Here is a 26,725-nt window from a genome sequence, read left to right as displayed (position 1 = left end):
AGTGATAGATAATGAGAAATGCATATTATTTAGCATTAAGAAGTTTACCACAAGGACTATAAAGGAAAGAATTAAAAGTGTTTGCTTTGACTAAAAATTCTACTCTTGGGAGCACCTGGGTGGCTTAGTCAGTTAAGCGTCCAATTTCTTGATTTCACCTCCGGTCATGATCTCAGGGTTGTGAGATTGAGCCCCATGTTGGGCTCCTCACTGGATGTGCAGCCTGCTTAGGATTCACTCTCTCCCCTTCTCCCTCGGCTCCTCCCCGAGGAGGATTTTTTTTCTCAAAAAAAAATCCACTCTTAGGTATTTACTTAAAAAATGTGAAGAAGATATGCTCGCAAAAAGAGTTGTACAAGAATATTCATGGCAACTTTATTCCATAATAGCCCAAAACTAGAAACAACCCAGGTGCCCATCGACAGGAGCATGCATAAACATAGTGTGACAGTTATACAACAGAATACTAGACAACAAGGAAAAGGTAAGAATTACTGGTAAATGCAATGATGTAGATGAACTTCAAAAACATTTTACTGAGTGAAAGAAACCTTATAGGAAAAGAACACGTGCTATTTATTCCACTTAAGTGAAATTCTAAAGCAGGAAAAATTATGGTTGTGAAGACTGAGCAGTAGTTGCCTTTGTGGGAGGAAATTGGTAAAGATCATGAGAGGGTTTTTGGAGTGATGGCAGTGTTCCATACTTGGATCAGGATATAGGTTGTATAGGAGTAAGCATTTGCTGTAACTCATCAAATGGTGCCCTTAAGATTTGTGTATGTAAATCTTACCTCAAAAGAATAACAGCAAAAAAGAATCATGGACAAATGGTGAACTCCTGTTAATTTTATACTGACTGAAGCATCTGGGAAGAAGTATAAATAATATCTCTAAATTAGTCTGAAATGCATCCAAAAAAATAGGTGGATTGATGGGTGGGTAGAAGATGGATAGTTGAAGAGATATGTAATAAAGCGAGTACAGAATTACATTCAGGCATATAATCTAGGTAGTGGGAAGATGAGTGCCCACTATAAAAGTTTCCAACCTTCCTATTTGTTTGAAAATTTCTACAATAAAATTTAGGCATGGAGAAAGATGTCAATGATCCAAACTTCCATTAGGAAATTTATTAAGTAATGGTACATCCACATAATGGAATGAAATAAATAATAATAAAAAAGAATTTTGTTGCTTTGAGACTGTCTGAGGAGGGATGGAGTGGGGCTACTTCTGCTTTTTAGTATTTGCACAATTCTATATTTTTCTACATGTTTATATTGCACTGATAAAAATCAAAAGGGAGCAACATGGAAACTTTTCAAAATGAAAGATAATTGATTTTTTTTGTTTGAGAAGCAATCATATTTCCTAATATTTATCTAATTATGTAAGTTTCTTGATTCTGCACTGATTACCCTTCCAAAATATAACCAGGTCTTGTTTGGCGATAGGGCAGACCAGCCATTATTTTGATAGTGGTGGTATTAGTTGCTGCCTGACACATGACCACAAACTTAGTGGCTTAAAAAATGCATTTATTGTCTCCGTTTCTGTGGAATCCAGGCACAGCTCAGCTAGATCCTTTGCTTCAGTATCTCTCATAAGGCTGTAATCAACCAGGGCTAGACTCTCATCTGAAAGCTCAACTATGGAAGGACCCACTGCAAAGCTCACTCATATGGTTGTTGGTAGGATTCAGTTCCTTTGGGTTGTTGAAACAAGGTCCTTAGTACCTTGCTGACTATTAGCCAGAGGCCACCCTCAGTTCTATCCCACTTTGGCTTCCCTAACATGGCAACTTGCTTCATCAAGGCTGGCTAAACAGAGAGTTTGCTAACAGATGGAAGTTACAATCTTATGTAATGTCATCACAGAAGTAACATCCCATCTTCTTTGCCATATTTTATTTGTTAGAAGCAAGTCCCAGTTACCACTCAGAGTGAAGGGAAGGGAATTTCACAAGAGCATGAACAGCAGGAGGAGGGGACCATAGGGGGCATCTTAGAGTCTGTGACACTGCCACAGTAATCTACTTGGATCTACCACAGCATAAATCCACAGCATGAGGAATCTACAAACTTTTTGCTCTAAGTGTGATATAGAGAAAGTGCAGAAATTCTGGTTGAAAACCCCTAGTCTTTGGAGACATTCCTAGACTCTGATAGATAAAAGCATCAAAATTGTGAAAGCTGGAAAACATTTGGAAAAATGGTCACTGATAAAATAAGTGTAAGAAGTAAAATCCTAGCCTGGCAGTGGGGAAGCAAAAAACCAATGTGATTTATGTTGAAAATCCTCAGAAGATTCAGAAATTGATGGCATTGACCACTTCTGGAAGTGAGGGAAACTTGGGATAAGAAAAGATGTTTATGTTTGAAAGATGATTAAGTAGCAGCTGAAACCCTGGATCTCTTCCCTGATCCCAGCAGAGATTTTTGTCTCTGGAAAGGGAAATACAGACTGTCTCTGGGTAGGAAAATATCTGGCATACCTGGGAAGGGGTTCACATAGAATAGAGGAAAACTAAGTGAAATGCACATTTTAAAAAAGATTTTTAAAATTTATTTGACACAGAGAGAGAGAGTACAAGCAGGGGGAGTGGCAGGCAGAGGGAGAGGGACAAGCTGGCTCCCTGCTGAGCAGGGAGCCTGACTTAGGGCTTGATCCTAGGACCCCTGAGATCATGACCTGAGCTGAAGGCAGATGTTCAACTGACTGAACCACCCAGGCACCCCTGAAATGCATATTGAATGCTGAGTTCCTCAGTTTGCTACCTCCATTTGGATTCCAGAACACTGGCAGCCAGGTCTTTACTCTAGAGAAGTCTAAAATCTATATGGTTTTTTCTTCCAGGCATAAGAACAGCCAAAAGAAATATGTAAAGATATACGAATATAGAGGATTTCCCAACAAATAGCCCAGGAGGATCACTTTATGGAGTTGCTCACATAAGCCCCATCCATATGCTCAGAGTTTCTGACAAACTTTCTAGTTCCTGCATTCTTAAGTATGTCCAGATAACAAATAATTCCTGATATTTGAAGAAAGCCTCCAACAGGAAATAGAGATGTCAGAGCAAATGAAAAAAAGGCACCCAGGAAGAAATAGAGATTGTGCAAGAAGAAGACTTGGGGGAGTGGGGAGGACTCTCAATAATACACCCAAAGAAATAAGAGAAAACATTGCATTGATGTTGATAAAGAGAAACACTTGGAGGACAGAAAGGAAACAAACAAAACAAAACAAAAGATAAAAACGTGATAGCAGAAATGAAAACCTTATTGGAAACTTTAGGAGAGAAAGAAAATTTCTAGAAAGCAAAAGGACAGAAGTTAAAATTAGGAGAGAAATACATCAGAAATTTAGAAGACCAGTCCGGGAGCTTCATGCTGAATAAAAGAAGAGAGGATGGAGAACAATTGAGGGAAGGAAAATATCAGCAAAATTTTTTAATTTTGAAATTAAATTTGAAAGGACTGACTGAATGCCTAGCACTCAGATTCTGGATAAAGCCAGAATCTTACTAAAGCACATCATTGTGAAATGTCAAACATGTGACAAGAAAAAATTCTCCAATCTTCTAGAAGGAAGGAGGGGATATATTATATTACAAAAGATTAAAATTGAAATGACCTCAGGCTTCTCAAGAGCAACCCCAGAAGCCAGAAGGCCAAGGGAGCAACGCTTTCAGAATTTTAAAGGAAAATTATCTCCAAACTATAATTTTTTACCAGGCCAAATCACCAATTCACATGACAGTAGAAAAAAATGGTATTTTGGACATGAGAGATCTCAAAAAATTTTACCTTCCACTCAGTTTTCTCAGAAAGCTGATGGAGAATGTGTTCCATCAAAACAAAGGAGTAAGCTAAGAAGGATGCAAAAAATAGAAGGGGAACATAGGACAGCTGCAAAGGGCTGATGGTGGAGGGGATCCCCGGATGCTCTCAGAGCTTTCTGACTTACTTCTGAGAGCAGTAGGTCAGAAGCCTTCAGAAAAGATTTCCTGAGAGATTTAGAATTCATGAATAAAAATAAACTGGAGCATGGACATGGTTGATCATCCGCAAAGAGATGATAAAGTTAAAAATTCTATCCTATTTATGCAGCCAAGAAGTTATAATCCTTTCATGCTGCTCTATTTTTTGCCATTACATACATACAAGAAAACAGCACAATTTGCTGCATATTCTTTAGTAGTTTGCCCTAAATTCACCTTTATCAGAAGAAGTAATAAAATTTTTCTTATTTTTTTGATAAGCAAATGCCTAGAGGCTAAACTATCACAGTGACAGGAACAAAAAGGTAAGCTATCTTCCTGGATGTTTACATTTCCAAGAGATGTCTTCCAGACCTCTTAAAAAAAATTCTGAGTTATGAAGTTGATAAAAGGCTAACTCAGAAAGAAGTTTTTAAAAAATGTACACACACACACATACGTATACACACCCCTTCATTTATATACATTCGTTACTGGAGGGGACCATCCTACTCAGTGTGAACTGCAAAATGTTTAGCATCCTTTTGCATCACTATGAAACACCAGCAATGTCCAATCCCCCTTCCCTCTCCCCACCCTAAGTACTGTGGCAATAACAAAACAAAGAGTATGAGGAGGAGGGCGGGAAGAAGAAAACTGCTCTTACACATTTTCAAATACCTCCTGCAAGGGATAAGGCCATACCGAGGTGACCAACTCATCTGGATTTGCCTGGGACCTTTCTTCTTTAACCTTCCCTTTTTTAGCACAGATGGTTGGCACCCGAAAACCCCACCACACAGACAGACACACACACATCATACATATTAATAATCATCTAATTACAGGGGCACCTGGTTGACTCAGTCAGTTAAGTGTCCAACTCTTAGTTTTGGCTCAGGTCATGATCTCAGGGTCATGGGATCCAAGCTCAGAGTGGAATCTGCTTGAGATTCTCTTTCTCAAATACATAAATAAATAGTCTTTAAAAATATAATCATCCGATTACGTGCACGTGTCACTTAGGGAAAAATAAAAAGGCCTTAAATGGAAGAAATCTGGGTTTGAATTCTGCTTTTGTAACTAAGACAAGTGCCTTAACAGTTCCAGTGGGTAGTTCTTTCTGTTCGGTTGAATAAAAATGGTGTATCCTGTCAGGGCCAGTGTGAGAATTCAGCATCTAATAAACAGCTTAACCACTTGTTTGAATTCAGGCCTCAGTTCTTCACCAAAATTCCCACATCAATTTTTATTTATTTCTTTTTTAGAGAAATTTTTACTGTGTCTCAAGTGTTAGTATATCTGTATCCCAACTAGAACAGGAGCCTTTGTGAGCATGGATTTCACCTTTACAGTTTTTAAGACAGTGATTGGCAGATAGAAGTTTTTGTTCTACGAATTCGTTAATGGCTATATGATGAATACCCTATACTTTTACCAACCATTCCCACAGTGGCACCTTTTACAGAGCTCCTATTGTCACATCATGGTGCTCCGTGTTGGCTTTGTTGGGCTGGATATTTCCTTAGGAAAGACACTATCATCAGCATGTACATGAGTTATCCCCACTTACTGGGCATATGTGTCTGTAGTGGGGGCTGCATGAGGCTGCCCTGGTGGTATGACTTCAGGAAGATTTCATTCACCCAAATGTTTCCCCTGTGGGCCCATCACTAGTGCCTCACAATCTATTTTCCTTGTGCCAGTGCAATGTGAATCCACAAAGAGGGTATGTTCAAGAGGTTTCCTTAGTCATTTTTCTGTGGTGGGAATCCCTTAAGTGCAGTCAGCCTTGACAGTAGGTCTGGGAAAGCTCAAGGGGTGGGGAGACTAAGAAGGAAGTGGCCTGGAGGAAGTCAAGGGCACCAACGGTCATGAGCAGGTTCCACAGGCCCCCAATGCAGAAGATGAGCACCTCCTTCTGCTACCTGAAACCAGCCCTGAGTCTGTACCTTGTGCACACATGTGGTGGGCTATTATCCCCAGCTAAATTTTATGACTGAACAGTTTCTGAGGCCACAGACTCTGATACATAGTGCTTCATGCAGTGCTGAGCACACAGCAGTTGCTTAAAAACACTTCTGCTTAAAATGATGATTATTGTTCTAAAATGACACCCTGCAGAGTGTTGACAGCATACAATTGATAGAATGGGACAGACATTTATTACATTTATAGAACATACAACCCCTCGAATTAAATAATTTACCAGTATAATGCTGGTCGATGTCCTTGAGGTCAATTCGGATAGATGACTCACTATCCTACACCCTGGCCAAACCAGGGAATAATTTAGCTGAGCTGGGGGGAGTACGGGTGCAGGAGAAGGTTCTGTGGCCCAGGGTCCAAGAAAGGAGGAGGTAAAATTAGAAACAGGGAGACCGTCCTAGGGCTAAGCTAATGCTACAGAGTTAATAGGTGACTCTCTGGGATGTCTGGGTGGCTCAGGCAGGTAAGCAGCGGCCTCCAGCTCAGGTCATGATCTCAGGGTCCTGGGATGGAGCCTCACATTGGGCTCCCTGCCCAGCGGGGTATCTGCTTCTCCCTCTCCTTCTATTCCCCCCAACACACACACACACACACACACACACTCATGCTCTCTCTCACTCTCACTCTCTCAAATAAATAAATAAAATATTTTTCAAACTTTTTAATTAAAATTTGAAACTATGATTCTTATTTTAAAAAATCAGTGATGGAGTTTGCCAGATAAAATACCAGGTACTCAGATAAATTTGAATTTCAGATAAACTATGAATAATTTTTTAGGATAATGTGTTCTAAATATTGCATGGGATTTACATTAAAAATTCATTCATCATTTACCTGGAATTCAAATTTAACTGGGCCTCCTGTGTTTTTATTTGCCAAATCTGACAGTGCTAGTCAATGAGGTATAGGAAATCCACATTAGAGCTAACTTCCATGGAAGTACCTTTAAGGGGACACAGTTTTTCATTTACATACTCAACCAAACCACAAAATGCAGACAATTCCTCCTTTAATGTGATTCAATTATTTTGGTGACCTTCAGGTCAAATTCAGATTCACAGTTACAAGCCCCATTGGCTAGTTTTTTCTGTGTTACAGTTGAGGTCTCCTGTGTTTGGTAATGATCTTAGGTTTGCTCCGATGTGTTAGAAGCCATGTCTCTTGAAGTATTTGGCTCGTGCAAGGACGTCATTGCAGAAGTCACAGCTCAGGTCCTGGCTGCTTCTGATGTAGCCAGGACCTCCAGCATAGGCACAGAGTCCACCTGGAATTTGTGAGATGGGTTAATGCTGACCTTACAGTCCCTCATTGCTTCAGGGTCTCCGCAGTTGACTTAGATTCTCTTTCCTGATGGCTCAACAGCAGGTTGAGTAATCTTGGGGAATCTTGTGCAATGTCTTATATTTGTTCTTATTAATTCCATGCCCTGAAACCCCAATCCAGGGTTACACTTACCTTTCAGGTGCTGGTCAGAGGTCCAAGTTGGAAACCTCCTTTGAATTTCTTTGATCCTAACAGTAAGGACCTCAGTTATCTGAGAAACTTGAGACTCGCTGATCCAGGATGTGGGAGCATAAAAACCAGGGTCCTAGAGGGAGAGAGGCAGAGGAAAAACTAGGTAAGCCATGTGGGAGGGTGACAGGACTTCATGGGACCAGTGCTGCTTTTTCATTTCCTTCCTTTTTCTCTCCTCCTCCTTTGGGCGAACTAATTAATGCCACCTTTGATCTCTCTGAGGATAAACAGTAAAGCTATAAGGTTTGGTCAAAGAAAGAATGAGCAGACATTTCACAGCTGCCTCATTGTAATAGTGAAAGGCAGAGCTGGGTGCCCAAGGTGACAGAGGTAGTGGAGGTACCAGTCCCTCCTTCAGTGGTGCAAACACAAGCCTTCCAAACAGATCAAAAAGGGTTTTTCTATCTGTACCTGTAATCCTCCTTCCAAATAATCTTCTCTTTTTTTTTTTTAAGATTTTATTTGTTTATTCATGAGAGACACGAAAGAGAGGCAAAGACACAGGCAGAAGGAGAAGCAGGCTCCCTGCAGTGAGCTCAGTGTGGGACTCATTCCAAGACCCCAAGATCACACCCTGAGCCAAAGGTGGATGCTCAACCGCTGAGCCACCCAGGCGTCCCTTCTTCCAGGTAATCTGAATGTCTAAAAGTACTTCTAATTTTTCTTATAGACCTTAGGTTACCGTTTCACATGATTTTCAACATGTTTAGGAGAAATGTCTGGATCTAGAGAATTCTTTCATCTTCAAAGAAGATGGACACATGCTTTTCCCAAGAGCAAGATTTTACAAAGGAGGCAGAGCAGAATATTAGAGTTGACGCTGACCCTAACATCACCCATGTTGTTCTTGGTCTTGGTTCTTCATTTTCCAACTGCCGTGTGACTTTGCAGCATTGACCCTCTCTTTGTAAAACCACTTCCTCACCAGGAAAGGATGTATTATATGCCTTCCCCTTCACCCCATCCTCATTAGATTTTCGGATGGGTCCCCAGATCAAAATAAGATAAAGTATTTGAAAGTACTTTTAAATTGCAAAGTGTCGTTCCAAGTACTAATGGGAAGCCAGTTTCAAGATCACTGAGGAATACATTTTCCTAAAAGCTTAAAAAGTGACTGCACTACGTAAAGGCTTCTCAACAACTACAACAACAACGTGAAATGCAATAGAAAAGAAATTACAGCTCCATTGTCTCCTTGCCATCACCGATTCCCCCAGTGTGCAATTAATTCGATTGTGGAGTTAATGGCCAGTTCCCTGGGAGACTCTGAGACAAGTGAAACCAGGAAAAATTCGTGCAAAAATAAAACTGGATCTTCAGAACTAAGAATTGTGTAGAAAGAAGACAAAAGAGAAGGAGTCCAGTATTTGCTGAAAATCTGCCAGATATTAAGCATATTTTCACATCATTGCATTGAGTCTTCATAATAATTCTGAGGCTGGTGTTTTATAGATGAGGAAACAGAGTCATAGGGAGATTGAATGAGGTCATGTGGCTACAAAATAACAGAGCAAAGGTCCAGAATAGAGTACAATGGATGATATCCTGGAAACACAGCACAGTTGATTTTGAAAGGAAACCATGGCTCACAATGAAGCAGTGATGTTGCCGCTTGTATCAGGCAGAGAGCTGTGGCTCTCACAGCTCCAGGGAGCACCTTTCACTCGGTGTCCCATGGAGCTGTGCTCCAGGGTGTCAACAACAACAAATGTGACGATGCCCCCTTAGTGTTGTGCCATGCAGCACAACAGCCATATGTCATAACTGACGAGGGTTACCTGCACAACCCCGATGCCGTTGCCCGTGTTGCCCACATTGACCATAGCGTTGCTGCCATGAGACTCCCTGGACAAGACACCAGCGATCACTGCAGGATCCACACAGTACTTCTGGCCAACAGTGTGAATCACCGGCTGGTATCTCAGGAGGTAGGGCATGTCTATTTCAGCCAGCCTTTCAGAAGCACGAACTCCTAACGCAAACACAGAAGGAAGGATGTGGTTTGTGTGACTTATGCTGATGTGGGGGCTCAAAAGGAGAGAAATCACACTCCAAGGATCTGGGCAGTGGTCTAGTACTGAGAAGCCCATGTCTCAGTCTGAACTCCCTAGCTGCCATTTCTAGACCTGAGAGTATGATTCTCTTCCTTTGAGCTTGAGTTGGCATCCACTGAGGCAATGTCCTTTGTGGCTTCCAGCACCCCCTCGCTGGGCTCTCAGGGGCTGCTCTGGCCCACGGAGGATGATTCTCCGAGCATAGCACACTGGCTCCATCCTAAGCACCCCAAACAGAGGTACCCAGTAAAATGCGCCTGTCCATCAGCTACAATGAGCACCAGATATGAAAGAGTCTCCCAACCCCTTCAAGAAGTCCATGGAGAGTTTCCCTAACAGATTTGTTCACTCTTGCCCACCTTTCCACCCTAAAGTGACACCCAGAAATTGCTATGAGCTTAAACCTTTATAAAAATAACAATGATGCTGGGAAAAATGAAAACCAGTATTAATGTACCTGGCTAGCCGGCTTACTTTGTAAGCATTTTTAGTGATTTCAAATGCACTCTCATTCACATTCTATTGACCAGAGTTTACAGCAAAATTATAAAGTGAGTACTTTTAACCCCTTTCAGTGGAGGCAGAGGGGAACTAAGTGACTTGAAGAATCAGAGCCCACATTCAGACAAGATCTTTGGACTCCATGTCCAGCACTCATCCTGCCACCTGGTAGTGTAGGGCTATGGGAAATAGCGGGAACCAAACAGATATGTTGAGAGGATCAAAATTTGTGGGGAAGGACAAGGAGATGTGGGTGCGGGGTATCAAGGGAAAGGACAAAATCCTGTTGAAGCCACCCCTGCCAAAAAGAGGCACTTTCTGAGATAAAGCAGAAGAGCGGAGGTGGACAATGAGCTCGTAACCTACCACAGTAGTTCAGGCCATGACGCTTGCCAATCCCACAGGACGCCCCAGGGGTCTCAACGTTTCGGATGTTTCCATAGCATCCCCAGTTGCTGCTTTCAGATGAATCTACAAATTTGAGAAATTTTCAGCTTTAGGCATTGAATTAGACTACTTTTGATCATCTTTTGTCCACGAATGAAACGCCATCAAAGCAATTTACCAAAATCCATAAGAACAAGAACTTCATTCTAACTGAAACACTTTTAAAATTTATGGTACAGTGAGTAGGAAATTATCATAGAAACCTCCTCCAAACTAAGTTGTCACCTCCTATCCTGAAGATATGAGCACTGTTGGAGCAGCTATACTCCTCACAGAGCCCTGGGCTGTCCAGTATCATTGAGTTGATGTCTTAGAATCAAACTAGATTATCTGTTCCATATAACTAGTCTTCATCCTTTATCTTGATAAAGGAACTCTTGATATTGAACTCTTGATATTTGAACTCTTGATATTTCTCCCTCAAATATTTCTGCCTGGCTGGTCTGGTGAGATATTTATGGTTATTCTGGAGAAACATGTATAAAGCTTGGGCCTCCATGGGGTCTCAACCCAGACTCAAAGTAAAGATACTTGGACTTAGACGTGGCTTTATGTGGTGTTCTGGATGGTATGCTCTTCTAGGTGGGGGGTCTCTATGACAACAAAGAGGGGAAGACATGTAGTGGGACACAGGACCAGGTCTCCATGTGCAGGCTCCCTCTTTCTACTTCTTCCCTTTTTGTCTTTGCCTCTCTCTCTCTCTCTCTCTCTCTCTCTACCTACTGCCTACCAGTGTGTCCTTTTTTATTTTTTAATCAGTACAGTTTTTTTCTTTATAATTAGTAACAAATACCCTTAATATTGTAATGGGTTATGTCATTCATTGCTCCCTGCCCTGTAGCCACTCCCTGAGTCACATTAAATGCTCCTTAAAGTTCCTTATATTCCCCCAAATATCTTTTAGAAATTTAAAAATACTTCTTAAATAAATGGATCAATCAGTGAATGAATGTAAGACCTCATCTTAGAAATTGTTAAAATTTAGAGCCAGGGGATCCCTGGGTGGCTCAGCCGCTTGGCGCCTGCCTTTGGCCCAGGACATGATCCCGGAGTCCCAGGATCGAGTCCAACGTCGGGCTCCCTGCATGGAGCCTGCTTCTCCGTCTGCTTCTGTCTCTGCTTCTCTCTCTCTGTGTCTCTCATGAATAAATAAATAAAATCTTAAAAAAAAAAAAAAAAAAAAGGGCAGCGCCGGTGGCGCAGCGATTTAACGCCACCTGCAGCCCAGGGCATGATCCTGGGGACCCTGGATGGAGTCCCACCTCAGGCTCTCTGTATGGAGCCTGCTTCTCCCTCTGCCTGTGTCTCTGCCTCTCTCTCTTTCTCTCTCTCTCTCTCTCTCTCTCTCTCTGTCTCTATGAATAAATAAATAAAATCTTTAAAAAAAAAAGAATTTAGAACCAGGAAAATGTTTTCTTCTTTTATTTATCAAAAAACATGTACTTTTCCCTTTTGGTCTGCAAGAAACCTTAAAACCAAATCTGAAATTCAAGCATAGCAACTATCTCAGTCTCAGTGGCTGGCTTCATCACATATCCTTGATCCCCTCCATGCTAGTTTCCTATTTGAAATTACATTAGTCTTTTTTTTACATAGTAAAACATCTCAATCCTCCTCCGGAAATACATGATCTATTAATAGCTTCAATAATTACTTTTGGTGAGATGGTTCTTATAGAGGTAAAATAAGTACTTATTGATGATGTATATTTAAAGTTCAGCCTCCAGCAATGCTGGTATAAGGCCACTCCGCATTCTGGAGAGCCCCCTCCTTTTGTGGGGCATCTGGAAAAAGGCCATTTGTCAGTGGCTGTTACTAAATCCAGTATTTATTGGCCAACATAGAAGAAAAACAACATTTTTATACCACAGTCTTTTTTTTTAATTTTTATTTATTTATGATAGTTACAGAGAGAGAGAGGGAGGCAGAGACACAGGCAGAGGGAGAAGCAGGCTCCATGCACCGGGAGCCCGACGTGGGATTCGATCCTGGGTCTCCGGGATCACGCCCTGGGCCAAAGGCAGGCGCCAAACCTCTGCGCCACCCAGGGATCCCTATACCACAGTCTTAAGTACCAGAAATATCATTCTGTTCCTATGCTTATCCTTCCCATCTCCAAGGTCATGTGGAAAAAATTAAACACTCACCAGTAAGGGCCAGAAGCCCCAGAAGCAGCCACAGCACAGACATACTGATAAGCTGGCTCTATGGGTCCTAAAATGATGTTAGAATAAGTATTAGCTCAAAGATGTGAGAACACCAATTATCATCATAACAATATTCAATATTTCTATGGAAAGAGGTTAAAAAAAGAAAGGAATAAGTTTTCCCATGGCTGAATGAAGAAAAGATAGTGATTTGAATCATAAGGAAGAAAGCAAAAGTAAGCCTTTGGCTCCATCCATCCTTTCAATTAATTTTAAAATGACGAGACTTCTGCTTGGCCCACAGGGACACACCATACCATCGAATTACCGGATAGTAATTAGTTCAGGAAGCCAGGATACTTTGATTCTCAACACTGAGAAACATAGTGACCTGAGTCCAGATCCTGAAAAGCAAATTTTTGATGCCTATGCCTTATCTCAGTAATAGCCTTTTCATTATCAAAAGATAATGTGGAAAAGGAGAATATTGTGTTACTGTTTATCTTCATTTGGGTTCTTTTTCTTTCACTGTAGGGAAGTCCAAGCTCCTTGGGGCTGGGTCATCTGCTCACAATCCAAATTCAGGAAACATAACATTTTTGCAGACCATCTAACTCGGCCGAAGAGTGAGTTCAGAAGGAGCCTTACATTTGAAGCTAAAAAGTGAGATTCTTCTCCAGAAAATATGATCATAGTGGCAGAAACATTTGATATCTGTGACTGTCACTGCTACTATTTTAATTTAGGGCCTGTTGGTGCATAGCCATTGGCAGGACAATGGGTGGGGTATTGCTGTGTGCGAGGAAAGAAGGAAGGGACAGGCAGCAAGAGGGTGGATGACTAAGACGAGATGCTGCTGGAAAGGCCTATCAGCCCCCAGGGAGCAAGCAGATGGAGAGACCAGTTATCTGTAAAAGCCGAGTGGCCAGACAGTGAGGAGTGAAGAGACCTGTCTAACTGCACGTGTAGAGCAGCCCTCAGTTTTCCAGGATCCAGTAGGAGGCCATGATAGGGCAGGACACCTTCCTGGCCGGCACCTCAGGGTGCTACTACAGCACATCTTCCAGGCTGGTTGGAGGGCCCCAAGGATGTGGATTGGCTGTAGTTTAAGAGTTCTGGTGAAGACCTGGGAGAGCATTCCCAGGAAGGGAACAGGAGTTCTGTGGTGAGAGAACTGCAAAGACCAAAAAAGACCTTTATTTCCACTTTTTCCAGGAAAATGGTTTAAGGGATGAGTAAACAGTCTATTATGTCTTATAAATCTAAACAATGCTTTGGGAATTACGAAGCACTCGGTGGAGGGAAGATAGGTAGAGACCTCCAGGAACTTGAACTGGCCCCAAGGGATGCTCGGGTTGTCTATTTCCCTGTGCCCTGCCAGCAGGCTACTGCTCCAGCTTGTTGGCACCCCTGTGCTGCTTGTCACTGCTTTGCTCTCCAGGAAGGGAGAAGGGGGATGCCACCAAAGATACTGCGCTTGGCATTATGAGCACTGCACTGTCTAGGCCTTGACATTCCTTTTTAAAAAAATTTTTTTAAATTAATTAATTAATTAATTTATTTATTTATTTAAGACACACACAGAGAGAGAGGCAGAGACATGGGCAGAGGGAGAAGCAGACTCCCTCTTGGGAGCCTGACGCGGGACTCGATCCCAGTACCCTGGGATCACGACCTGAGCCAAAGGCAGATGCTCAGCCACTGAGCTACCCAGGTGCCCCTTGGCCTTGACATTCTAATAGTGGTTTAGAGTGCACAGAGCCACAGGGGCATTAAGATTAATCATAGGTAACCAATGGACGCTCCCTGACCACACTCCCGCAATGCCTCAACGGTCCCTTCTAATCACAAATGTTTTGTGGCATCTATAAAGTTGGGTCACAGAGTTGGAGTTGCTTCAATGTGCTGTGTCTATTTCCACTGTCACTTAATGCTTTTTTCCCCGATGTAACTAAAACATGACAAAAAGTAACTCTGCTTTTCTAATTAATTACACAGACTCTTTTCAACCAAACTTTTAGTTCCCTAGTTGGAACCACGAGGTAGCTTTCATGTTGCAATGAAAACAGAGTCCTTTTCCCCTGGAAGTTTCCAAGAGGAAGTATTTTTGTTCCCTAGAAAAGCAGGAGCGGAGTGAAAGACCCTCGGTTTAGCATCTGGATGCCAGTCATGCTCTTTTCTGCAGGGCTTTTCCCCTAAAGCCAGTAAGAAGCCTCCATAAAGATAAACTTTCTTGAGACTATATGAGAGTTTCCTGTACCTACATGGCTCTTTCTCCAGTCTTTTTCCTGGGCCTGAGCATCCCAGTGTAGGGGGGTTGGGGGGGTGGCGCTCAGTAGACGTTGAATAAATTATTCCTCTCCGGTGCCTGAACCTGAGAATGTCTGCAGACCCAGCTACAACTCCACGTTCCTGTACCTTTCAGGTGTTGGCACTGAGCCTGTCATTTTCTGCTCAACTAAGGGAAACCACCTCACGTTGTAGGGAAGGAAAACAAAAAACATCACCATATCCGTGGAGCATGTGACTGCTTGGTAGAAGACACAATTAAATGACATCCTTAACATCTCTCCTTTATCTTGAGACATAATCTTTTCCTGGGTGTTTGAAAGGAAACACTCAAGAATAACCCAGAAGCAAAAGAGATGAGAAAGTGTCAAGTCTCCTATTTATATGCAAACTCCTACTTATAATGATAGTAATAATTTAAAATGACAGGTAGCCAGGCTCATTGGACCCAGAGAAAGGATGGGAACACCCTGCAGAGGGTTGGGGGTGGAGGCCTTGGGGGCAGGAGACCAGGTCCTCCAGCATTGCCTGAGGTCAACTGCGACCTATTCTAGGAGGCATTTGTGTATTTACTTGGTAGCTAGTGGGAGAACCAAGCCTCTTTGTACCAGTGGAAGGTGGTTAGAGGAATGGTTGGATAAGAAAGTGGGTGAGCTCAAGAGCATATTGATAACCAGTTACCACTTCTCCCATCTAGTGAGCAACATATGTGTTTAATACTGCCCAGGACCTGGCTTTTAGGGATTTGACTTGGTTTTCTCTCTTACACAGGAGTTTGGCACAAAGGTAATGGGGAGCATGGCTCAAGGTGGCTAAAGGGTTCTGAGATTCCCAGGCTTCAAGGTTAGAGTAGTGGAAAAGGTGTACTAGTCCTTCCTCCAACCAAAGCAGAGTATGTTCCAAGGCTCACTGAGGAATGTGTAATATCTCTACCTCTCTGTGTGTGTGTCTCAAATAAATAAATAAATAAATAAATAAATAAATAAATAAATAAAATATTTTTTTTAAAAAGGAATGTCAAGGCCTTGACAGTGCAGTGCTCATAATGCCAAGCGCAGTATCTTTGGTGGCATCCCCCTTCTCCCTTCCTGGAGAGCAAAGCAGTGACAAGCAGCACAGGGGTGCCAACAAGCTGGAGCAGTAGCCTGCTGGCAGGGCAAAGGGAAATAGACAACCCGAGCATCCCTTGGGGCCAGTTCAAGTTCCTGATGGTCTCTACCCATCTTCCCTCCACCGAGTGCTTCGTAATTCCCAAAGCATTGTTTAGATTTATAAGACATAATAGACTATTTACTCATCCCTTAAACCATTTTCCTGGAAAAAGTGGAAATAAAGGTCTTTGGTCTTTGCAGTTCTCTCACCACAGAACTCCTGTTCCCTTCCTGGGAATGCTCTCCCAGGTCTTCACCAGAACTCTTAAACTACAGCCAATCCACATCCTTGGGGCCCTCCAACCAGCCTGGAAGATGTGCTGTAGTAGCACCCTGAGGTGCCGGCCAGGAAGGTGTCCTGCCCTATCATGGCCTCCTACTGGATCCTGGAAAACTGAGGGCTGCTCTACACGTGCAGTTAGACAGGTCTCTTCACTCCTCACTGTCTGGCCACTCGGCTTTTACAGATAACTGGTCTCTCCATCTGCTTGCTCCCTGGGGGCTGATAGGCCTTTCCAGCAGCATCTCGTCTTAGTCATCCACCCTCTTGCTGCCTGTCCCTTCCTTCTTTCCTCGCACACAGCAATACCCCACCCATTGTCCTGCCAATGGCTATGCACCAACAGGCCCTAAATTAAAATAGTAGCAGTGACAGTCACAGATATCAAATGTTTCTGCCACTATGATCATATTTTCTGGAGAAGAATCTCACTTTTTAGCTTCAAATGTAAGGCTCCTTCTGAACTCACTCTTCGGCCGAGTTAGATGGTCTGCAAAAATGTTATGTTTCCTGAATTTGGATTGTGAGCAGATGACCAGCCCCAAGGAGCTTGGAGTTGTGATGGCTTCTCTTGACTTTCTGCAGGCAAATCCTTTCCTTCTGTCCATAAGGTCTCTGTGCCCATCTGGGATTCCAGAGTTGAGAACTCCAGGAAGTCTCCTTTTCTAATGCTAGGACCTATCCTGGGAATATCCCATTATAAACAAAGATCAAATCAAAGAGATCATGGCCTCTGTGTTCCAGCCAAGACTCCTGAAGCTCTCTACGCTTTTACTCTGTCAGGCTTCAGCCTAATCAGTTAGACCATTGGCCTTTGTCCTTTCACAGCTTCCAGAGAAAATAGGGCTCTGTTATACAGCCATCATGCAATGTATATGGGGTTAATGTAACGCTGGCAGGAGGGTAAGGCTGGGGGACAGATTGCTATCTGACAAAATGTCAACATCTCAATCCTTTGGCTCTGGATTCACAGCAAAGACATCCCATTCAGCCTATCACAGCTTCTGTTAAATGCACATATAGTTCTGTTCTTTTGCACTTGCTCACAAATCCAAAAGTAACTATACACTTGCATTACCAGAAATCTAGGTTTTTATAAGAATTACAATGAACAGGGGGGAAAAGTCATCCCACCATCTACATAATCTTTTATAACTTGGGCTGTCCTTGCAAAGTCCTTAAGTTTTATCCTACTCCAAACTGTCTTGTTTACTTAGCAGCAAAGTGACGCAATCATTACCAATCCATCACCATAGACTGGATCTTTCCTTCTAAATAAGTCTGAATGTAAGGGCCTCTAGTCCGACATATACTCACCTGTCTTCTGTTACCTCTTGTCCTTAGAGGCAGGCAGTCCATGACGCTTTATATAGAGTCTCTGTCCTGCTTCTTCTTTTTAAAAGTGTTGACTTCATCCTCTTATGAAAATATTTATGGCTAAGTCTCACAAGTTATAGTAATAATCACAATAATTACAAATACTTTGAACTTATATAGGGCCTTTTATTCAAGAATGTCCTGCCATTTTGCAGACATTAACCAATTAGTTCCCTACCATACCTCAGAAGGCGGATCATAGTATGTGGATTTATATTGGTACTTTCAGGCCAACACTTGCTTTTATTTGCACCAGCTTCTAGGAATAAAGGCAAATAAGAAAAGAAGAGGGAAAGAAGGGAAGGAGGGAGGGAAGAAAGGAAGGAGGGAAGGAGGGAAACAAGGGAAGAAGGAAAGAGGAAAAGAAAGAAGGAAAGAAGAAATTGAATTTGGAATGTCAAAAATTCATTCTTGATCTTTATTTCAGTCAAGCAGAATCACACCTTAGACAGGCTGAATGATGCCCTTTTATATACGTCTAGTACATAGAGTTTGTTCCCAAATGTCTACCTCAATAAATACTTTAAAAGGTTTTATATGAAGTTTCCAGGAAGGACTCTTTGGCCTAGATTGCCCAAGGGATGAGTTTCATAACTAAAAGAGGGAACCCTTTCTATCACCAACCACACCCTTTGCCCCATCTCTACTGAATGACTTGATTTTCCTCCAACACAGCCCAGCATTTGCTGTATGCCTTCTTCTTACAGGCTCTTCCCCCCATCTGATATGCCCTTAGAGACAGGGACTGTGTCTCATTTGTCTTTATAACCCCACCACCTGGGGCATCTGGGTGGTTCAGTCAGTTAAGCGTCTGCCTTTCATGATCCCAGGCTCCTGGGATCAAACCCCATGTCTGTAACTGCCCCTTCCCCCGGCTTGTGCTCTCTTGTGTGCTCTCTCTCTCAAGTAAATAAATATAACCCTACCACCTAACACTGTACCTGACACATAGGAGATAATAAAACCTGTGGAATAAATGGCTTGCTCATTACTAACTTGTTTATCATCTGTGTCCTCTGCATCTCCTGCCTTCTCCCCTAGCCACCACCCTGCCACAACCAGAATGTAAGCCCTGGGCAATGACCTCAGCTGTTTCATTATGACTGAGTCTGCAGAGCTCAGATCAGAGCCTGGCACATTATGGGTGTTCGGTAAATATCTGTTGAATCAGTCAGGGCATGAAGAATTCCCACAAACTCACCCAGCAAGATTCAGATTGGGCCCCCAGTGCTGGATCCCAGGGTAAGCTTGCGTTGCTCATGTCTCATGCAGCCCTGTGAATATTTCTATCAGTGGGCCCATGACACTTTTTGTTTGCTTGTTTGGTTAGCCTGGAAACAGCTTGAGAGCAAAGATTGGGTCTTTTCCAGTATCCCCCAAATGGAATGTAGGAGATAGCCAATAAAAGTATATGGAAAGAATAAACAAATGAATTAAAGGATACTTATGAGTTGGGAAATAGCAGACTGGGCATTTGCAGCTCAGATTTGGGGGATTAGGATTTTGTTGTTCTCTATCAATGGCTGAGATGATGATCCAGACCTGGACTCCCAGGGAGTTCCTGACATTTAAGTCTAGGGAGGAGAATATGAGGATGCTGGTCTCCTCTCTGTTGTTGGCAGAGTTGCAATAAAAAACAGAGCAATAATGAACCCTGTTAAGAACCATATCCCTACCAACAACTGAAACCCTTTCTCTTTATTTTGTCTAGCACACACCAACAACTAAAATGTATTATAGCATGAGGAAATGTGGGAATGTCCTGACACCATGTGCAAAAGCACCAAGTCACCAAGGCTGATCTCACCCAGTACCCACGTTCCTGTGCTAAAAGGTTCTCCCTGGTGGGTAGCCAGCATGTTGCCAAGCCACAGCTCCTCAGACATGACGCCCACCTAAGCCTCAGGGTTGTTCAGTCCTCAGCCAGTCCCCATATGAACACTTCCTTCCGAAAGCCTGTATATCAAGAGAGAAGGCAGTGGGGTATCAGAAAAGCTTACTGCACTTAGACTTAAGTGAGACTAAATGGAAACAGCTCAAAATATTCCATGTCCTGCCCCCAGACCCAGGTGAGCAATGAGTGCCCTTACAGTTCTGATGCCAGCTATGACCTGCCTTTTTTCTTTCCCATACCAGGCAATTCTTTGACACCAGCTGTGTGTTCTATGGTTCAACTCAATTCTGACACTACCTACCCAGAGACAACATCAGATCTCAGGTTAATGTCTCAGTCCTACAATACTGCCCCTACCCCACATCAGACACCAATCGCAAGACCAGGTTGTCACCTGTGTTTCTAATCAATAGGCTTTAAATCTGAGGATCTGAAGACCTCTCCTTAGGGTCAATTTGCTCACAGAACTCAGAGAAACATTTTATAGTGACTACGTTACTGGTTTGTTACAAAAGGATATAACTCAGGAACAGCCAGATGGAAGAGATTCACAGGGCAAGGTATGGGTACATGGTATAGACCTTCTATATTCTCTCCAGATGCACTACTGTCTCTGAATCTCCATGTTCACCAACCTGGAAGCTCTCCCAACCTCCTCCTCTTGGGTTCTTACGGAAGCATTACTTAACCACAACTGATTAAATCACTGGCCATGTAGCTTGAACTCAAGCTCAATCTCTCTCTCCTCCCCAGAGGTTGAAAATTCCAACGCTTTAATCACAAATTAGTGTCTTCCACTCCCCAACGCAGGCCCTATCCTCCATCCTCTGGAGCATCTAAAAGCCACTTCATTAACATAATAAAAGTCACCTTTATTGTCCTTATCCCTATGAAATTCCAAGGATTTTAGAAGCTCTGTACCAGGAATAGAGATAAAGACCAAATAGATATTTGTTGTTGTTGTTGTTTTAATAATCCAATGGTGTCTTTATAAGAATTGGAAGAGATACCAAGATGCATCCGCATAGAGAAAAGACCATTTGAGGACACAGCAAGAGGGTAGCCATCTGCAAGCCGGGAAGCAAGGGCTCCAGAGAATCCCAACCAGCCAACACCTCGATCTTAGACTTTCACCTTCCAAAATGTGACAAATAAATGTATGTTCCAACAACATATGGAACCCAAATATATATTTCTTATTACATATCACAATAGCTGACTCCCTCACCTCACTTCCACCCCAGCCTACTTCACAGACACAAGATCTTCCCAGCTTGAGTTTGTGTCTTAAATGAATTTAGCTTTCTTACTCTTACCTTAAGGCTGGGTTCTGCATAGTATCCCTCCAAAGGAACACAAATCATTGACAAAATCCCCCAAAACAAATAGATAGCTTTACAGAAAATTATATTGAGAGGTACCAAGACAAGAATCATTCTGCACATCATCAAACTTCCTAAAAATCCTCTTTGCCCATCTATCTCTCCAAAGTTTCAGAAAGTATCTGCTCCCAACCACATTATTTCTTATCTAAAATGTCTCCTAAACAATATCTTTTCCCCCATCCTTCTCTCCTCCTGGTACCCCTTGGCATTTCCTAATACCTCCCTAAAGTAATAAATATTACAAGATTCTGCTACATATAGGTTGAAAGCATTTATTGAGCATATTGTGGAGATGTCCTGATTAAGTGCAGGCCAGCAGTGTGGACAGTAAAAGAATTCACTCAAGGTAGAACAAAGGAGATACAAATTTATTGAATACACTGCAAGGGAGCTCAGGGAGGACAGCAAAGAAGAGACTGTCTGCCGGGAGGAGGTGGTTGGGGGCCACAGTTTAGGACGGGGTGAGGAGGTATGAGGGCATATGGAATTTCTCCTTTTTTGATAATCTTAGGAACTGTGCCTTGTTGTAATTGACCACTTACGGCCTCTGGCTATTCCGAGGTTGCATCAGTTCCGTCACTGTGGGGCCTTTTGCCTTGATTAGGTTTCCATTGCTCAAGTCTTTTGCCTAAAAGTGGCCTCTAAACATCCCAGAATCTGTTGCAAATGTCATCTCTTTTACAACTTATTTAAACATCTGAGTTGACAGATGAGGAAAGTATCTTGCTTGGGAATAGAGGAGCTGAATTAAGAACCCAGCTTCTCTCTTCCCCTGGATGCTGGCAAAGGAGCATTAGCTCTTAAATTCTGGGCTGTTTCTTTTAGGCAGGTGCTTCCTGGACTACAGTTTTTTCAGCCTCCTGCCCTACTCAACCTTTCAACCACTGTCAGTCCTGAGTGGAGTTACTGTTTTTGGTTGCTATTAGTGTCTCTGAGAAATGGCTTCTCATGGACCCTGTAGATCCTATGATGAACTTTCAACTCCTCTCCACTGTACCTGCTTCCTCTAATCCTTTTTTTTTTTTAAGATTTATTTATTTATTTATGATAGAGAGAGAGAGAAGCAGAGACACAGGAGGAGGGAGAAGCAGGCTCCATGCCAGGAGCCTGACATGGGACTCGATCCCGGGACTCCAGGATTGCATCCTGGGCCAAAGGCAGGCACTAAACCGCTGAGCCACCCAGGGATCCCCTAATCCTAAGAATCCTAGTGGTCTAAGGGGACATTGTCCATAAAGCCTCCGGGACACTGCAGAAAAATGACAGTTATGTTTTATTTTATTTATTTTATTTATTTTTTAATTTTTATTTACTTATTATAGTCAGAGAGAGAGAGAGAGGCAGAGACACAGGCAGAGGGAGAAGCAGGCTCCATGCACCAGGAGCCCGACGTGGGACTCGATCCTGGGTCTCCAGGATCATGCCCTGGGCCAAAGGCAGGCGCCAAACCGCTGCGCCACCCAGGGATCCCGACAGTTATGTTTTAAAAGCATCCTCTGGCTGGCAATTAGATTGGAGGTGAACAAGAGTTGAGATATTGCAGAAGACCAAGTGAGAGATGGTGGTTGCACGAGGATGTGAGTAAGAGACACGACTAGATGAAGGAGATGAGGGAAAGAGAGAGGGCATAAGCAACAAGCAGAATGGTGCTGAGTCTGGAATGTTAGAGGTGGAGAAGTTCTGCAAAAGAAAACTAAGAATTGGGTTTTAGATACTGGAATATTGCAGCATGACTTTTCCCAGGAACTGCCTCCATCTTCAATTCTCCTAAAACACAAGGGAGTAGCATGAGAGTAGTCATCTGCAACTTGACCCTGCCTCTTAGCCATAGTCTCTTGGGCCAGGGATGGGAAGATAATCTGAGCTGGACCAGGAGACACATGGAACCAATTTCTCTCCTAATTACTGAAACAAAAGACATGTAGATTTGATTATCTGTTGGTAGTTGACATCTAACTTGATATCAGATTTGATATCTGTTAGTAGACCAGGAGTGGGTAAACAGCAGCCCAAGGGCTATCACTTGTTTTGTGAATAATATTTTATTGGAATATAGCCATGGACATTCATTTGCATATTGTCTATGACTGTTTTTTTTTTTAAGATTTTATTTATTTATTCATGACAGAGAGAGAGAGAGAGAGAGGCAGAGACAAAGGCAGAGGGAGAAGCAGGCTCCATGCTGGGAGCCCGACGTGGGACTCGATCCCGGGTCTCTAGGATCGTACCCCGGGCTTAAGGTGGCACCAAACTGCTGGACCATCAGGGCTGCCCTCTATGACTGTTTTCACACTACAAGGTAGAGGTATTTGTGATAGAGACCACATGGTCACAAGTCTACCTGAGCCTTTAAGAAAAAGCTTACTGGGATCCCTGGGTGGCTCAGCAGTTTAGCGCCTGCCTTTGGCCCAGGGCATGATCCTGGAGACCCGGGATCGAGTCCCACATTGGGCTCCCTGCATGGAGCCTGCTTCTCCCTCTGCCTGTGTCTCTGCCTCTCTCTCTCTCTGTGTCTCTCATGAATAAATAAATAGAATCTTTAAAAAAAGAAAAAGCTTACCAACCCCTGTTCTAAAGTCTCCATTTTGTCTGAGGAATTAAAACAAGAAAAGCAGCTAGAGAGAAAAATGAAGTAGCTAGCTGCATAGGAGGAATGAAGAAGTAATAATTGAAGAGAGTTCTGACCACATCCTAACCACAGTTCCAAATGACCTTGAGGTCTAACCACATTTCTGTTCTCAAGTTCAGTAGAGACACTTCAATTGAATTATATTAAGTTCCTCTTATTATTTAAAATAATTTGAGTTAAGATAATGATATCTGCAAATAACAGTACTATCATTTAATTTACCCACTTATTAATCTCTCATTCATTCATTCATTTACAAATTTTAGAAAAAGCTTATTCTGTGTCAGGCACAATGCTAGGAATGGGCCATACAGGGGTGAGCAGCACAGCTATGGCCCTAGCCCTTGTGGAGCTTATATTCTAATATAATGAGTTAGGTTTCAGGTGGCTGTGAGACATCCTAGCAGACATGTCACAGTGGCATTTGAAGCTCAGAAGCGAGGTCTGGATTGATGACTATAAATTTGGGAGTCAGTGCTATACAGAGGGAAGTAAAGGCGGGAAAATAGAAGGCATTGCCTAGGAAGAAAGTGTCAGGTGAGAATTGAAGTATGCTCTTTAGCAGTCCCTGAGGAACCTCAATATTTAGGGATTAAGTAGAGGAAAAACAGCTGGAAAAGAAGCCCAAATAAGAGAGACTATAAAGGAGGGGAAAACCAGTAGAATATCATTAAAAAGAAACAACAGTTCCAAAATGAAGTCACTTATGTTAAGCTCCCCCAGCATTTACCACCTAACCTAACCACTCCATTCCCAGGAGTGGAGTTTTAAACCAAGCAGTCAGGAACTTCCCTGATCAGCACTAGCAAGGTCATTTGCTATTTTTCATCAGGGAAAGTAACATGGCTTCCCCCCCCCCCCTTTTGCTTGTAATCTCCTTGTCCCATGCCTTTCTGCCTATAAAAGCCTTTCATTTTAGGCAACTCCTCAGAGCATCCTTCTGTTGTCAGAGGGAACATTGCCAGATTCACGAATTGTTGAATAAAGCCAGTTAGATCTTTAAATTTACTCAGTTGAATTTTTGTTCAACAGTATGATATCACAGAAGCCAAGGAGTTAGTGTTATCTTTGTCAAATGCTGTTGAGAAGATGAGACTGAAAAGAGATTAATTGCATTTAGCTACACAGAATTCACTCAATACCAGGCAGGAGTAATCGTGATACAGGAGTATCAGGATTCATTCTATTGTAAGTAACTGATAATTTGACTCAATAAATATTTATTAATTTACATACGAGGACGCTCAGAGGTAGGCTAAGTTTCAGAGATGGTTTTTTTTTTCAGAGATGGTTTGATTCAACAATTCAACAATGTCGTTGTGCACCTTAGAATTCTTTTGCTCCTTCATTCTGCTTTCTTTCCTTTTTTTTTATTGCAATAGAGTTGACAATAATGTTACATTAGTGTCAAGTGTACAACATAGTGATTCTCTACGTGATGCTCTGCTCACCACAAGTGCACCTACCATTGTCACCACACAACACTATTACAATGTTAATGACTATATTCCCTATGCTGTGCTTTCAACCCTGTGACTCACTCATTCCATAGTTGGAAGCCTGTACCTCCCACTCTTCTTCACCCATTTTGCGCATCCCTCCACTCCCCTCCCTTCTGACAACCACCAGTTTTTTCTCTCTATTTATGGTTCTGTTTCTGCATTTTTGTTTGTTCATTTGTTTTGTTTTTTAGATTCCACATGTAAGTGAAATCATACAGTATTTTTCTTTCTCTGTCTGACTTATTTCACTTAGCATAATACCCTCTAGATCCACCCATGTTGTCACAAATGGCAAGATCTCGTTCTTGTTATGGCTCAGTAATACTCCATTGTGTGTGTATACACACACACAAATACACACACCACGTCTTCTTTTTCCATTCATTTATCAGTGAACACTTAGGTTGCTTTCATGTCTTGGCTATTATAAATAATGCATATCTTTACAAATTAGTGTTTCATTTTCTTTGGGCAAATACCCAGTACTCCACTCTGCTTTAAGTATCAACCTTATCCTAATGCTTTCTGCCCCCTATTCATCACTTAAGATGGCTTCCAACAATTCCCAGGGTTTATACTTTCTTATTCAAATCTAGAGGAGAGAGAGAATCACTTTTGCAACTTTCTCAGGAAAGTGAGATGAGGTGCTAACTAGACTGAGAGGCAAGGAGGAGTATTTATTATTTACTTGTACAGCAGAGACTATGAAGACATCTCTGAACAGTAGTAGGAGGAATCCAGCAGAGGAAATGCTTGAAAATGCATCAAGGGAGTAAAAAATGGAGCAGTTGCCTCAAAGATGACAAAGGATCAGGTCCTGAGTTCATGCCTGGAGTTGGTTGGTTTTTGCTGGGAAAGGAAAGCAGAGTGGCTGAGAGCAAGGACTTTGAGATCCCAGGGATCTGGGTGACCTTTGGACAGTTGATCTCTTTGAGCCTGTATCCTTGGCTATAAAAATGGTGGTAACCTCACAGGGAAGTTTTAAGGATTAAATGAGAAAATGCTTGTAAATGACCATGGTATTTTTAGCATTCTTCAGACCTTCTCCTTTCCAGCTCCAATCAACATTATCAACTAATTTTAAGCTAGGGGCAAACATTTAGACACAGCAACCCACTAAAGGAAAGGAGGAGGAAAGAGTAGGAAAGCCTGATATAAACTTATATTTGTAAAGCCTTTTCATCTAAGAGCCTCCAAATTACTTACCAAAGAATCTTCAGCTAAGTCCTGTGGAACTTTTCAAGGTGGCAATTAAACAAGCCATACTCACAAGGAGATTGCTGCCAGCAATGCTGTCAGCAGCGTCCTCTTCCCAGATAAAGGAAGGGTGAAGATGCCATTATTCTTCAATCATTTTTGACAGCTTTACTAGACCGCGGGCAGTTTTGGCCACAGATGCCAGGGAAGAAAGACGCCAGACAGAAGAAACAAAATCAGAAAAAAGGAACTGAAAAAGGGCCATTAGAGCTGGCTTTGGACACAACTGACTTGCTATAGTTTATTGTGGAAATCACAAAACTTTTTGCATACTTAGGTTTCTTTTGGTAAAACAAGAAAAAAACCTACAAAACAAGACAA

The 26,725-nt window shown here is 42.3% G+C and overlaps 1 protein-coding gene across 10 annotated transcripts in view; it reads right to left on the bottom strand.

Annotated features, from left to right (window-relative positions):
* The window catches only part of LYG1 (lysozyme g1), a 35,492-nt gene extending 8,982 nt beyond the window's left edge, over positions 1-26,510 (bottom strand). The window contains exons 1-8 of one of the 10 annotated variants that reach the window (XM_072768022.1): positions 18,734-18,818; positions 17,921-17,993; positions 17,678-17,778; positions 12,641-12,707; positions 10,413-10,517; positions 9,270-9,463; positions 7,432-7,564; positions 6,969-7,240 (exon numbers count right to left, since the gene is read on the bottom strand). In XM_072768022.1, the coding sequence (XP_072624123.1) occupies positions 7,122-7,240; positions 7,432-7,564; positions 9,270-9,463; positions 10,413-10,517; positions 12,641-12,683 (594 nt within the window). In that variant the 5' untranslated portion in view covers positions 12,684-12,707; positions 17,678-17,778; positions 17,921-17,993; positions 18,734-18,818 and the 3' untranslated portion in view covers positions 6,969-7,121. Of the gene's footprint in view, positions 1-6,968; positions 7,241-7,431; positions 7,565-9,269; positions 9,464-10,412; positions 10,518-12,640; positions 12,708-17,677; positions 17,997-18,678; positions 18,698-18,733; positions 18,819-26,353 lie in introns of those variants that run through there. The other 9 variants (XM_072768023.1, XM_072768016.1, XM_072768015.1 and 6 more) reach the window with 9 other exon arrangements.
* Positions 26,511-26,725: the final 215 nt, after the last annotated feature.

Source organism: Canis lupus, chromosome 11 (genome assembly GCF_048164855.1).
Source record: "Canis lupus baileyi chromosome 11, mCanLup2.hap1, whole genome shotgun sequence".
Lineage (NCBI taxonomy): Eukaryota > Metazoa > Chordata > Mammalia > Carnivora > Canidae > Canis > Canis lupus.
The sequence above is the reverse complement of the archived record's forward strand: the minus strand, read 5'-3'. Positions and strand labels throughout refer to the sequence as shown.